The following is a 14457-nucleotide window of genomic DNA, read 5'->3' on the forward strand; positions in this document are numbered from 1 at the left end:
TTCCCTACAGTTACAGACAAAAGTCCACAGCAAGTTCATGTGACAGATTAGTCATCTGCTAGTTAGAAAAGTTATATTGGTCAGAACTTTATTCTTCAAGCAAAATTTATGCAAAGCATAATCTCAGAGCTGGGGTCTACAGTTTTAAGGACCATCTGCCTGAAGGCCTTGGAAAAAAGGGCACTTCCAGTATTTTATGAGAAGTTTCATTAAATTTTCCAGCTACCCATCTACATAGCTATTATTTGTTATCTAAATTGATATGCCCTTCAGGATAGACTATTTGGGCTTTAGACACTAATTTGAAAACACCAGCATTGACTATTTCTGCTCTTTCAGAATGCATGTTGACAAGGATTGAAGCATTGACAAGAGTTCTGCAGAATCTGAACAGAATAAGCACTAAAGCCTTGTTACAATCTGAATATTATCTGAAGGGTTACAACTGACAGTTTCATAACCAACCACAGAAAAAGTCATATTAATCTGCAAGTACAAGTTTCCTTGAACCTGCTCTGCAACCCCTTACTATCAGAAAGAGTACAAGAAACATATGAATAATTTAGAAGCCAAAGGAGCAATGAACCCACTGAGTCCCATTCCAAAAGATCAGACCCTAATTTTAGTTCATCAGCTACCCAGGGAAGATACATCTAGCCACAAAAGAACAAAGGGAGCAGAGCCCAGACTTTATATTCTTAAAACCTATTTGGCAGTCACCTAATTCTCAAATTTCACTGAAAATATGTATGCAAGGGACCCGGTGAGATGATCTACTCTACTCTTGCATAAAGCCAGAATCAACTACAACGCTATTCCTACGCTCTACATCTCTTCAGGACAAATTTTCCACTACTTCCCTAAAAATAATTTAGCCTTACAGTAAGCTCATTTTCTGATTAGCATTCCTTTTCTTCAATTTCCCTTGCTCTGATTTAAGGTCATCACATCGACTTCCATTGTGCTTACCCGAGCCTACAGAACACAGCTTTTTCCTTATGTCCTGTAACTATGAACATGGCTTCTGCAAAACTGCTGGGTTCTTCTTCAAGTTTCTCTTTTTCCGAAATAAAACAAGCCCTCTTCCTTCACTCAGTGTTTTCAAAAGTAGTGATATTGTGCTGCTCTCCTCAGGACATCTTTCTTCATACAAGGTAATGGGAGATGAGCCTGGTACTCCAGCAGAAGGCTTTCCAGCTCCAGCTACACAGGAGCAATTACTTCCCCTCTTACAGAAGGGCATTACTATTTATATACTTCAATGTTGCTGTCTTTTGCAGAGCGTTATTCCTGATTTATGCTCAGCTTATGATCTACTCAAAGGTGCTTTTCTGTTTCACATCATTTCCTCACTGTCACTCCTCACACTGTGTTTGAGAAGAGGATTATTATTTTCTTTGTAAGTTTGTATTTGTCCCTGCTGGATTGCATTTTATTTTTCAGACCATTTCTCCAATTTAACAACCTTTTGATTCTAATCCTCTCTTCCAGTGTAACTGCAGACTTTCCCAGTTTGGTATCACCAGCAATGTTCATAAACATGTATTTTACACCCCAGACCAGAAAAGTTAATCATCTCCCTTGTCCTCTAGTTAGCCACTGACTATTATTTTGAGAGTGCAATCTTTTTCCCAAACAAATACTTAGAAACTTTCTCAGTTTCTCGTGCATCCACGACATTTACAGTTTAAAACATTTCCTTAGGGAATTTCAGAGAGTCATTGGTAAGACTCCAAGTTTCATTTTCTTCTTTAAAAAGATGGAAATAGGTTTGCCTTTTATATATTTTGTATCTTCCTTGTGTCCTCAAACAAGTATTCTACCAGGCTTTTTTCAAATTAGTTGCTGCTCCTCATGATATTTAGCTGAATATTCCTGTGACTAGCTGAAACAGTGCAATTTATCTGTACTACTCCTTTGCTTGTCTTGTCACCAAAAATTCAAACAATGACAAAAAACCACACTAAACCATACCTTTTTTGACACTATCTTTTCATAGCTTTCCAAGCTTGTTAGCTGTCTCTCAGAAATATCCTTCAGTCATTTTTCTGTTTCTGATTTACTTCTAGGACTTCCAGGTGTACCAAATCTTTATTTTATTGGCTTACTTTAAACCTTGCTTTTTACCTCATGATTTTTATACTGTCATTGTGAACTCTAACTTTTTAAGGTCCCTCTCATACAAAATACTTTCACCCATCAAAATCTCAGCAAATGAAGGTCTTGTTAATTAGAAAGTTAGAGCTCAGAGTCTTTTTAGGTGTTTTCATCATCTGCCACAATCAGCACACATCAAGAACTATCTGGACCAATCCCTTCTCAGATAGCCCCAAAATTTCTCTTTTACAATGAAGTCCTTTGCTTTGTGGATGACTCTACATGCTCTTTAATGTTTTTCCCACTTGATTCTCCTGATTTTAAGGCACAAAGCATACCCCTCTGAACTTAGTTTCCCTCTTGTCACTATATAGGTTTATAGCAGGTTATCTCCTACACTATTGACTTCAGAACCAATGTATGTAAGGCACACCTCTTCCCTTCCTCTCTTGACAGACCTTCCTAAAGGAATTACACACTTACATCGCATTACTCCAGTCACGCAAAGTACCTCACCAAATCTAATAGGCCAATTAAGTCATAAGATCCACAAACACTTAAGGTTTTTGCCAGGAAAACTTCCTCATCCCCAAATGCATTGTCCTAGGCATGTTCAGACCTTAAAAGTTTGGCACCATTCCCAACAAAACCCACAAGTCTCTTTATCTATCTCAAGGACTCAATAGTATAAGCATTCTTAGGACACACCTACTAGATCAGAGCCCATATAAAATTTGTTGATAAGAGATTCAGCATTGTTATATTCGGACACCATTAACAGGACCAGATTGTGTACTTACCCATGACTCCACAGCTAAATGCTGAGAGCATTTACTTGGAAGAAAAAGGACTGTACTTCAGGCAGTATTTTTTGTTGGTGGTTTTTGTTGTTGTTGTTGTTTGGGGGGCAGGGGGAAGGTTGGGTTTTATTTGTTTGTTTGGCGTTTTTTTTGTGTTTGTGTTGTTTGGTTTTTTTTTTAAATCTTAATGCTAGGTATATAATTTTCATTCATTTTTGAAGAAGTTTTGCAGGAGCTATCAGCAAATTCCTGAAAAAAAATATGCTATAATTCTAAAAGAAGTACTCTAGTATAGAAAGTAAGAGGGAGGAAACTGAACCAGATTCTTCTACAGCCTTATAAATAGGAGGTATTCAAAGAAGTGTGCTTGCACAGGGTGTATGAAATTCAAGTTTATGTGATGCAAAATAGAATGTGTTACTATTACACTGTGGTCTACATTCGTATTTTCACATTCATTATTTATGCAAAAATATTGGCGGTACCTCAGAACACAACTCAAACTTTATGTTAGATAGCAGTGAATTAAACAATAACTGTAGTTTTTGTCATAAGTCAATAAAAGAAGCATAGAAGTTTCATTCAAAAAAAATTCTTTACAAATATGGATCTATACTAATCAGTCAATTCCATAGCCTCTGCTCAAGTTAAAACTCTTTTCCTCATGCATGTATGTGTAGGGTATCCAGGAAGAATGTCTCTCCTAAACTGTTCTAATTCTAGGTATTTTACATTTATTTTGTTTAATGCTCATGAAAATAAATAATACGACTCTTAAAAAGAAAAAAGTTCGCACACATAAGACATACTTGCATGACATTTGCACCCCTTCCTGCACGTGGTATAGTCATCAGCTTTACTGATTAAAGTTTACACCACAACCAACATATTAAAACTGTTTTAACGCTTTAAAAAAAGTCTTCTTTTACAGAAGATAGACTTAACTACAATAATAAATTTAGACAAACGTTCTCAAGCCAAAAAGCCAATTATCTTCAGATGCACACTAATGGCTCTTCAAAAAGCCCAGAGTGTGCATGCATCCTCTTGAGACATGCTTGAAACAGGAGGGCTACTTAACCCAGTCTTTCTGAGTTTAGGCTGTTATCAGGCTCCTCAAGCCCCCTAGGAAGAGCTGAACTGCAAACCAAATTGGAGTCTAGACTGCCGAGACAATTATTGGCCCTTTGTACTTCTCAGTGGCTTACAATTTTGAAGCTATGAAAATGCCTACAAAATCAGATGTCCTGAGCAAGGGTAGCAGTTAGTTTTCCTCTTGCTCTAAGGAACTTGAACAAAATAAAATACCAGAGCTTTTTGAGCACTATTCAGTACCAAGTTTTTTTCAAGCCTTATAGCTACCATAAACTATGGAATCACTGTAAATTATCTTATACTAGACACTTACTGCTTTCTTGAATACATAAGTGGCTGAAGCGAAGGTGAGAATAAACATCCTCACAGAGCACTATGCATCCAGAAAGGAGAACTGGAAAGGGCTGGAAGGAACTTTGGACTCTTGCTGTCACAAATACTGTATTACACCATTTGTTCATTCATTATGTTCTACTGCATGATAAAGTTAGATTCTGCTTACTCCTCGTAAAAGGTTATTCCAGAATCTGTTCTGACTTACAGTCTATTAATTTTTTTGGTGACTCTTTTTGCAAGGCCTGGCACAAACACAGAAACTTCCCAGAGTCCAGAAAAGATTTTTGGAGCCACTTCATCTCCAGTAATTTAATGGAGCAGCAGGAACCAAGATGTCTAGAGAAGGTCTGGAAGGGTCACTAATTTGATTCTTTTGTGCAAGCAGCAGACATCAAGTTATTGACACTGAGAAAAGACGCTGCAATAGTAATTAATTTAAAGGAGGGTAAGAGGAGAAACAAATGGCAAAGAAGGAAAATAAGGAACTCTGATTTTGTTCAACAAAAAGGTTAGCTTTAGTTTTAGCAAAAAAAGGTTAGCTTTCCCGTATACGAATTAGTGTTTCAAACTTCTAATTGAGAGGTATACAACTGCACAACACCAGCTGGGTGCAACTATTCAGCTGAAAATGAAAAAATTCCCTCCTAATGTAGATACTGCTACTGCTGAGTGTATGGAAGAGGAAGATGAAGAGGAAACGAAAATGTAAGATGCAATTTATAACTATCCAGACAGTATCTCTGGGCTGGCTGCACAACTAAATTATTTTGCTAGTCAAGTATTTCCTCTCAAGAGCAGAGGGAGCTCACAGCAAGAAAAACTTGGATATTTTTGGCTGGAAAGGATTTTTGCTCTTGATCATTACTTAACCTATGGCTACAATTACCTGAAAGAAAACTCTGAGCTTAACCTGTAGTTATAGTTAGGCCTCCTTGCAGTACGGTGGTAGCGATGGATATTTTGCATCCATGTTTTATTTCTTTTTCTGTCTATGCTGACAAGAGAACATTTTAATTTCCAGACCATTAAGCCTTTCTACAAACCTTTCTTTGCTGAAGTTTACATCCAAAAATTCAACTCCAAATTCTTCTACTTGGAAGTAACTATATTGAAAAGACTGATTTCAGAGCTTCCTCTTCAAAATTTTAAAATACATTTGAATCAAAGTCAGTAATATCTCATTACTCAAAACTTATGCACATTTTAACATATTATATGTAAATCAGATAAGATAAAAACCTACGGTAAACAAATTTTAAAGTTACATGAGTGTACACATGCATTTATTTCTAAAGGTATGCAAGATGACACTGTAATGCTTGAAGATGGTTAATTTTTCACAGAATCACAGAATGATTGAGGTTCGAAGGGAACTCTGGGGGTCATGAAGTCCAACTCCCCCTGCGCAAGCTGGGCCACCTAAAGCAGGCTGCCCAGGACCACATCCAGATGTCTTTTGAATACCTCCAAGGATGGAGACTGTGCCACTGCTCAGTCATCCTTAGAGTAAAAAAGTTTTTTCTTATGTTCAGATGGAACCTCCAGTGTTTCTACAAAACTATTTTCTAGAGAGCTATACAATTACAAACATTTAAGTTGAACTGTCACATGAGAAATTGCTGGTTATCAGCTGCCAGCTGCAAATCTCGTAATTCTATATATCCACATACCTCTTCAAGCTCTCCTGAAGAAACAGGATTATCCTTGTACGTAGGGAAATGGCACCCTGCTTTACAACTGCAAAACCTGCTAGTCTCCTCACGTGGCTCCACTATTCTGCAATTTACTTTAGAGCTCTCCATCACCCTCCCATCTAGAGATTCTTTCATGCTGCATTCTAAACAGGGATCTTGGTTTCCTACTGGCAACATCCCAGACGACTCTTCTTGGGAATCCAATGATGTTTGCGCACTCTTCTCCATTCCAGACTTTTTTAATCTGGGAAGGAATTTTCCAGATTCAAGCTCTGATTTTCCATAATAATGGCCTTCTTTTTCTGCATCTTCTTCCAGAGGTTTGAGATCTGCCTGTGGATCCTCAAATACATCTACTTGAGAAGGGACAGCAATACCTCCCTCATCTTTTTCTGACTCAAATTCTGACTCACTTCCACCACCTGGAGAAAGTTCAGATGCAGAAATTGGGCGAAAGTGAGTCCTTGGAGAAATTCGTATAGCCCTGTATTGCGTTCGATCAACACCACATATCCTGGGGTGTAAAACCTCACTGTCTGAATCAGAGCACAGAATTGACTTAGGTTTAAAACTAGGGCTGAAAGATGCAATTCCTTCTGGCTCAAACGAACACTCTACATGAAGAACTTGTGAAAATGGATTGTTCAGGTCAAAGGAAGAGAATGAGTATTCAAGCCCTGGTTCTTCAACTTGAAAGTTACCACAAGCTCCCAGTAAGTCTTCATGGAAGATAAAAGAAAAACCCTTATTTAATCCGTTATCTCCACTCTTTGATTGCTCATTCTGTTCAAATGATACAAACGGCCTCCACAATTGCCTATGACCAGGGGCAAAGCTATTACCTGGAGTCATAAAAACATCTGTACCAGCTATTGTCACTACATCAGAAGCTGCACATTGTAATAAGCTCCCTTTTGAGTGACTAGGTGGCACCACTGCCCATTCTCCATCACTGTTAAATGTTTTGAGCTCCCCATACACACCACCAAGTATAAATGAGTTTTCTTTATCCTGGTTAACATCCCAAGGTTTTGATGGTGTAGTATAGTCACCACCATCTACTTTTGATAAATCATTTGAGACAAAGGCTCTCTTCTCTAAATTCTCCTTTTGACCTTCCCAAAGATGATACTCTGATCTCTGCACTGCCTTGTTGGGCTCTTGGAGGGTTTCAACTTTTGCTTCTGTATCCAAACAGCAGCAATAGTTATTTACATCAGTTGAAAACAATTCATCTTCTATTCCTTCTATTTCTACCATCGCTGCAGAATTTCTGTCTGTCATATTTGTCCAAATATCTTTAATAACCCCTGAGCTGTAGCCATCTCCATGCGGACTGCTTTCACTACACCCTTGTGTAGTTTCATAGTCTTTACTTTCTGCTTTTTGTTCTAGCTGAATACCACAGACAGATTCTAGCTTAGATTTTTTTTTGAAAATCAAAGTGGGCATTTCTCCTAAAGTTCTAGCTTGTTGCTGGCAGGTTTCTTCTGGCAAAAAATCTAGAATTTCTTCATCTACATAACTTGAAGACACTCTAGGAACTACATAATTAATATCTTCTGCATTAAATTGCGTGGATTCTTCATATGGAATATTTAAAGTCTCATTGTCTGAACGTGTTTCTTCCGAGTGTGACCATGGACTACAGGTTCTTGTTGAAAGATTGGAACAGTGTTCATTTTCATCAAAGGCACTATTTTTGGTCCATATTAGCAATCTAGACTGTGTTTTCCCAAGAATATTAGCAGTGCTACTAGAATCTGCATTTTCATTTCCCAAGTTGAGTGTTTCAAAAGAAAATGGTAAAACAGAGTTACTGCATTGCACTTCAAACACTGAAAAACAAGAGTTTATACCAGACCCTTCATTAATATCTGAAAAGAGCTCTTGATTGCCAGCAAGCATGTGTGAATTAAGCATTGTGCTGTCTAAGATGGGGGAGAATCTGATCGGAGAATCTCCACCAAAACTTTCCCCATCTGCATCACCAGAACTAGAAGATGAACAGCACTCCCAAAATTGAGCTAAATTACTAAGGTCTTGCAAGAACCACCCTTCAGCACCAACAGAGCTGGTCGAATCTGTCCATATTGCACTTTCCCCTTGCAACTCCATTCCATCTAACACTATGCAACATTCTGCCTCAAAATCAGTTTTTTCTTTACTCTTTTGTCGAATCATATTTAAAATCCGACTCTCCCCTTGCATCATATCTGAGGCACCAGGATCCAACATGGATTGATCAATATCCACTTCATAGAAGTGTGTTAGTTCTGACAGATGAACATCATCTAAATATTTGTCGTCCTCTGGTTGAGAACATATTGAGGTCCCAGCGAGGTCAATATCCTCATTTAGAACTGCAGGCATTTCTACAAAGTGACCATCGATGAAAGTACCTGCTGCGAGGTATGTTTTATGAATATTATTGTTGCTAATACAAAGACCATGCACTGATTCAGACAACTCTTCTACAGCCTCTGATGTTACGCCACATATATCTTCTCTGTTGCGGTATGTAGTCTCCAGCTTGCTTTTTCTGCTAAGAGGAACAAAGTACTCTGTAATTGGCTCAGTATACCACAAGGGTTCTTCTTTATATTCCTTTTCATTTCTGCTGTCTAAATACAAATCTTTTCCATCGCTACCGCCAGCTTCTTTTCTTCCGATTTCTTTTAATGGCCTTTTACCTCTTTTGCACAGCTGTTTGATGGACCCGCTGCTACTGCTGCTACTGCTTCCGCTGTGGACTTTTCTATCAGCCTTTTCACCAGATTTCACTGAAAGCCTGCTTTGCCCATTACGCCCTTTTTTATTTCGAACCTCTCTTGTTTTGTGTCTTACTTTAATACATTTCACTGATGTCTTGTATTCACCTTGATTACCACTAGAACTTGAGCCAGCCTCACTGGATCCAGATGACCAGGATCGAGGACGCATCTTTCCCTCAGACTTATGTCGGACTTGCTTTTTGTACAAAACAGGCTTCTCTTCAACAGTGTTGTTACTAAATTTGTTTTCTTTCTCATTTTTACTTTTCTTCTGCTGGCTTCTTTCCTGTACAGTGGCAGATACTTTATTACTTCTGTCTTTAGTTACTTCACTTTCACTATTGCAGTCCTTTGGAGAAGATGTATCCGTGCTAGTTGGTGGAGCAGTGGATGAAGATGAGGAGCTAGAGTAAGAGCATACTTTGGATTTATTCCATACAGTCATAATTTCCTGCAGGCAAACTGGCTTTTCAGAAAGAGGAGGAAATGCTTCATAGTACCTGAAAGCAAAAAGGTAACACTCAGATCACAGAACTTCAGACAGGCATTAACATTAGAAAGTATTACTAAAAACACATCAAAACACTACCAATATAATAGCCAAAAACTCTAGTTTGTTCTACATATGCACATGCCATTCATTGCACTGTTTATTTGAATGGTTACAAATGGGAAATTAAGATAAGTTTTAAAAGCGCTTATATTAATATACGTTTAAAAATATACTGACAAGTAAAACAATCTCATTTTTAGGGAGTACTAAACTTCACTGTAGACAGAAATTGTGGATGCTTAAAACAGTGAAGACCTGACTCCAGACTTATTACATAATGTAGCAATTCACTACAGTCTTCTTAAACATGATTCATTTAGAGTAAAAATGAGGAAGTCCTAAATTTCAGTCAGTTCACTCCTGAATTTCAGTTTTTTTAAGTTCTCCTTTGTGAAATGAGACACTATCTGTTAAGTTCTATACAGTCTGATTGTCCAGTTATTAAGAAAAAGCAATTGCAAAAAAATATTAGCTCTTGAGTAGTTTAAGATGCTTAACAGCTTTGTGCAACAGGGACAAGATTAAAATATGGTTTTCTGCAATGTTTAAAGTAGTATGTATTTGACAGTAAAGAGCTTCATACTGAATTATATATATTTCAGTGAAAACCTATTAAAAAACATTCAGAAGTCAGGTAAGTTAAATGCACATTAGCACAATCGGTTCCCTGAAGAAGTATCATACATTTAGCAACTCTTCTACTAGACTGTTGCTACCAATGGCTACTATTAAGAGATACAGAAACTGTCATATCTCCAAAAGAAGTCACTGGTAAAACTCCTCAGTACTTCAGTAACACTGGACTTGGGTACTTGATAACTAGTGGACCACTTTGGTTATAAAGAGTTTAAAGGTTATAAAAGAGTTTGTTTCCCATTTCTGCAACAGAAGACAGAGTTCTGAACCCAGAAAACTGATTCTCTTCCTGCAAGTCTTACGTGTCAATTAATGCTGCTTTAAAGGCTTTTAATTTGACTAGTTGACTTGGTCTTAAAGAAACTAATACACAGTATGGTTTGAGTTCTGCGTATAGTCAAAAGAAAGCAGTTAGGACTTTGCCAGAAATTAAACTAGCCCATGGTACCAAATGCTCACTTTTAAATATATAAGATTAATAAAAGAAGATGGCAGGGAAAAAAATTATTTCTTAATATCCACAAAACTCCAGATTGCCAACTAAGTTAACTTCACTATGTTAAAATATGGGAATAAAAGGAGGAAACAGAAAAGCATCTCAGATAATAATAATAAAAAAAATGCATACATTTCTACTTGATCCTTTGCTGTGGGAGATAAATCAGTCTCAGGAGACAAAGAGCCTTCTAACTTTTTGTGAATCTTCTCCTCTGTTTTGGAAGAAAATTCCAAACGCTTAACAGAAAAATTCAAAAAGCCAGTGTATTTTATAACAGTATTTAACAAAAAGTACCAGGATGTACACCTGTAATACTAGTAAATATCCATAAACCACTGTAAAAATAACAGAACAATTTATAGGCTGGTTATTATCCATAAAGAAATTACAAGTTATCACCTAATATTCAAGTTTGCCACAGTTGTCTTGTTAACTCCTGCAAACTTCACCAAATATGACTGGCTAGCAGCTGCATGCAACCTCATGGTTAGCAATGCCCCCACTAGGAGACTTTCTATTGAATTTTTAGTTATTTCATACCCAAATCCTTATCTCCTTCTTGCATTGCTACATATAAAGCAAGATTTTTTTAAAAAAAATTAAGTATTTAACTAAACATTTTTATGAATGCTTGCATCTAACTTCTCATGTATTTCACTAAAAGGAAGTACCTCTGCAGTAGCTGCTGTGCTTTGAGTGGATGTAAAGGCATATTTCCTGTGTGAGAGGTGACTCTAAAGATTTCTAATTCTTTACATTAAAATCTATAAAATACCAAAAAAATGCTGTGAGATACACACTAATTTTATTTTTTTTTCCAAAATAAATGGTCAACATCACCTTGGCTCAGTGAGAAAGTGTCATGGCATAGCACTATGAAATACTAAGAGCTGACTAGTAATTACTCTTTAAAAACAGAAAAAGGGAATGGAAAAAACTAAAATCATGCTTTAAGCAGTAACTATCCCTTATTCATTGCTATTTATACTGCATGATAAGCATATTAATTTTACTATAAGTGTGAAAGGCTGCTGCTATGTGCCTGAACAAACATTTATGTGCAATGAACTTTCATTGGAGACAGCACAATTTTATATAGTCCCTGCCCTAAGCTGGACAACATAAAGTCCCCATAATCATTCCCCTAAAGCCCGGAAATTTTAAGACCACCTCTCTGTGATGGTTACTTGGATGCTTTTCACAGGAATAGCTAGTATCTAGCTATTTTGTGGCCAATCTAGTCTTTGCAAGTGTCAAGACACAAGAGGAACAGAATCAAGCCTACTTTATTTTGATTTCTTTTGGTGGGGAGGGGGGATGCTGAATATGCAATATTTACTAAAAAAGCTGGCATAGCTGGATGTGAACAGCTACAGCTTTTCATGAGGAAAATTCTATTTGTCCATGGCTATTTCTTAGGTAAACAAATCATACTAGTACAGAATTGCTGAAACTATTTGAATGAAATTATTCAAATGTATTTTAAAATTGCATGGCCTATATTAAAAGATACTGAATTAACAGCCTGCTCCCTGACACCCACCCCTCAGAATGTTATACAGTTGATAAATACAATATATGCCCTCAGAAGTTTAAAGATGTATTCCTCACCTTGCTTACTCTGAAGGTCTTTCAGTCTGGAGCAAAGCTCCTCCACTAGCGTTTCAATCCCAGAGCTCTGCAAAAAAAACATAACCAGGGGGCGGGGGTGGGGGGGGGAATAAAACATAACTTACTAAAAAGAATATTTATTTTCTATAAAGATATCAATATAGTAAACATATCTTAGCAGTCATGTTTTTTTCTTTTTGCATGGTGACTATGCATTCAAAAGCAACAAAAATTATTACTAGGTATAAATCCATTCCTATACATACCTTAACTAGAGGTCAAAGTGATTCCACAAAACAGGTAGATACATTCATACAGAGGTTTCAAACTACAAGTCACATTGTTGCATTATTGTATATCCAAGGTTTTGCAAACTCTGCACTGCCACATTTACTGTACTGTATCACTTAGGATTTAGCCAAGAGCCTCAGGATAAAAGTTCAAGAATCAACAGATCACTAAGATGCATTTTAAAAAGCTAAGCCTGACCCTTTTGGTTGCACAACTTATACCTGTGAAAAAGGGACAGTTAAAAGGATACAGAAAATCAGGAGTGAAGGTGAACAGGAGAACAGTATGAAGACATACACGTATAGGTGGCAAAGAGGGAGAGGAAACACTTCCACAGTATCTTTATGCAAAACTTATCCCATAGTTTTGCCTGTTTACAATGCCCAGTTTTTTTTCTTTTTAAACATTGTTTTGCTTGCTGAGGAGAGCAGAGGGAAAAATAAACACCTTATCTTCCCTATAAACCTCTATTTTCCTCCTTTATTCCTCCACATAAACCTTCCATACACTCAGACTTCCTTTTAAATCCCATTTCAGTGTTATTCTCACACACTTCTGCTTTTACTATCTGCCCAGACTTGCAAGCAGTTCTAAATAAAGCAACAGCATCAGAACAGCAAAATACTGAAAAAGAAACACACACACAAAAGGGTATAATATACTAACAACTGCCCCATAGGAGAAAATGCCATGCTATTCTAATGGAATAAAAGTTGAATTCCAGTCAGAGAAACACTAAATACCAACCTACAGCCTGAAATGACCATTCCTGTCAGAAGGAAAACTAGGTGAGGTGGGTACTGTGTAGATATTCTGCGTTCTTAGTATTTCCATGCTTGGGGATCATGCTTGGAGATTACACTTTGCATTTTCTATAACTGCAAACAGAAGGCTGGAATCACAGCTAAACACAGCAATCTGAAACAAGTGAGGAGGATGCAAGAAATCCCCTGCACATTACCATACAGCCTGGGAATGCTGAGGAGGGAGAAATGTGCAGCTTCTTGTGTCCCATGCAGTTTCCTCAATAACAACTCCAGCATCTTGTCCCCATCACACCTGAAGTTTCTTATACAAACCTCCTACAAAATTATCTCACCTTCTGAATTTGACATGATCTTGTGTGCATATAGTCATGGAATATGCACTTTCTCCAAAGGTAATGCAGATCAAATACCACGTTACAGAAATGCACAAAAAAGAGTTTTATTTGCTCTGTCACCATGGTGGTATCAAGATTTCATCTTTCCAAGGTCTAAGAGTTTCTCCTCTCTCCTGATTACTGGCTATAAATTGCTGAGAAATGTGAATATATGCTGCTAAAACACAATAAAATATTATGGAAAAGGGAATACTAATTTATACAGTGAAACCAGCTTGTTTAATTCTCTGTCAGAAACACACTTGAAAAATCATATACTGAAGCAATGACTTATATGCTAACTTCTAAATTTTAATTACTTGCAGTCAAGAGAGAAAGCGATTCTCTATTCCTAACTGCACTGCTGCACTGAAGTGCTAAATATAAACCTTTATGCCACATACTTAACTGAGGATGACTTAGCAGTATTAAACTTTAGAAGGTATCTTCTAGATCAGTGAATTTACCAACATAAATTAAATTGTTTACAAAGAATCAAGCAGCACAGTAACATGGACAAACCTATGTAGTTGTAATAATCGTCACTTTATGCCTATACCTCTCCTGACTTCCCACTCCTCCCCGCAAAAGGGCAACAGAGGAGGAGCTGGCCTTGGGTTTGCCTAGCTCTCCCAACTGTCTAACTGAACAGACACCTGTAGCAAATACTCAAAATGCAAGGAATACAGATTCACTTCCTTAATTATAACATCATGTCAAAAAAAAAAAACCCCAAACCAGCAACAATATGCTCACCATTACACCGAAGAAGTGAAAACTTTTGGAATCAGATGCTTCATTTCCTCCTGTACCATGAAATTAATACTTGAATCAGCTGACATGCTGCATGCTGTCCTGCATAGCACGCTCATGTAGCTAGCGCTAGCTTTAAAAAAAAAAAAAAAAAAAAAAAAGGGGGGGGGGGGCCAA

The 14457-nt window shown here is 37.3% G+C and overlaps 1 protein-coding gene across 1 annotated transcript in view; it reads right to left on the reverse strand.

Annotated features, from left to right (window-relative positions):
- Positions 1–14457, reverse strand: part of KIAA0232 (KIAA0232 ortholog) — a 50114-nt gene that overhangs the window by 8928 nt on the left and 26729 nt on the right. The window contains 3 exon segments of the mRNA XM_009698218.1: positions 5995–9296; positions 10614–10695; positions 12096–12162. Of these exon segments, the coding sequence (XP_009696520.1) occupies positions 5995–9296; positions 10614–10695; positions 12096–12162 (3451 nt within the window).

The sequence above is a fragment of the Cariama cristata genome, unplaced genomic scaffold, assembly GCF_000690535.1.
Source record: "Cariama cristata isolate BGI_N322 unplaced genomic scaffold, ASM69053v1 scaffold12354, whole genome shotgun sequence".
NCBI lineage: Eukaryota > Metazoa > Chordata > Aves > Cariamiformes > Cariamidae > Cariama > Cariama cristata.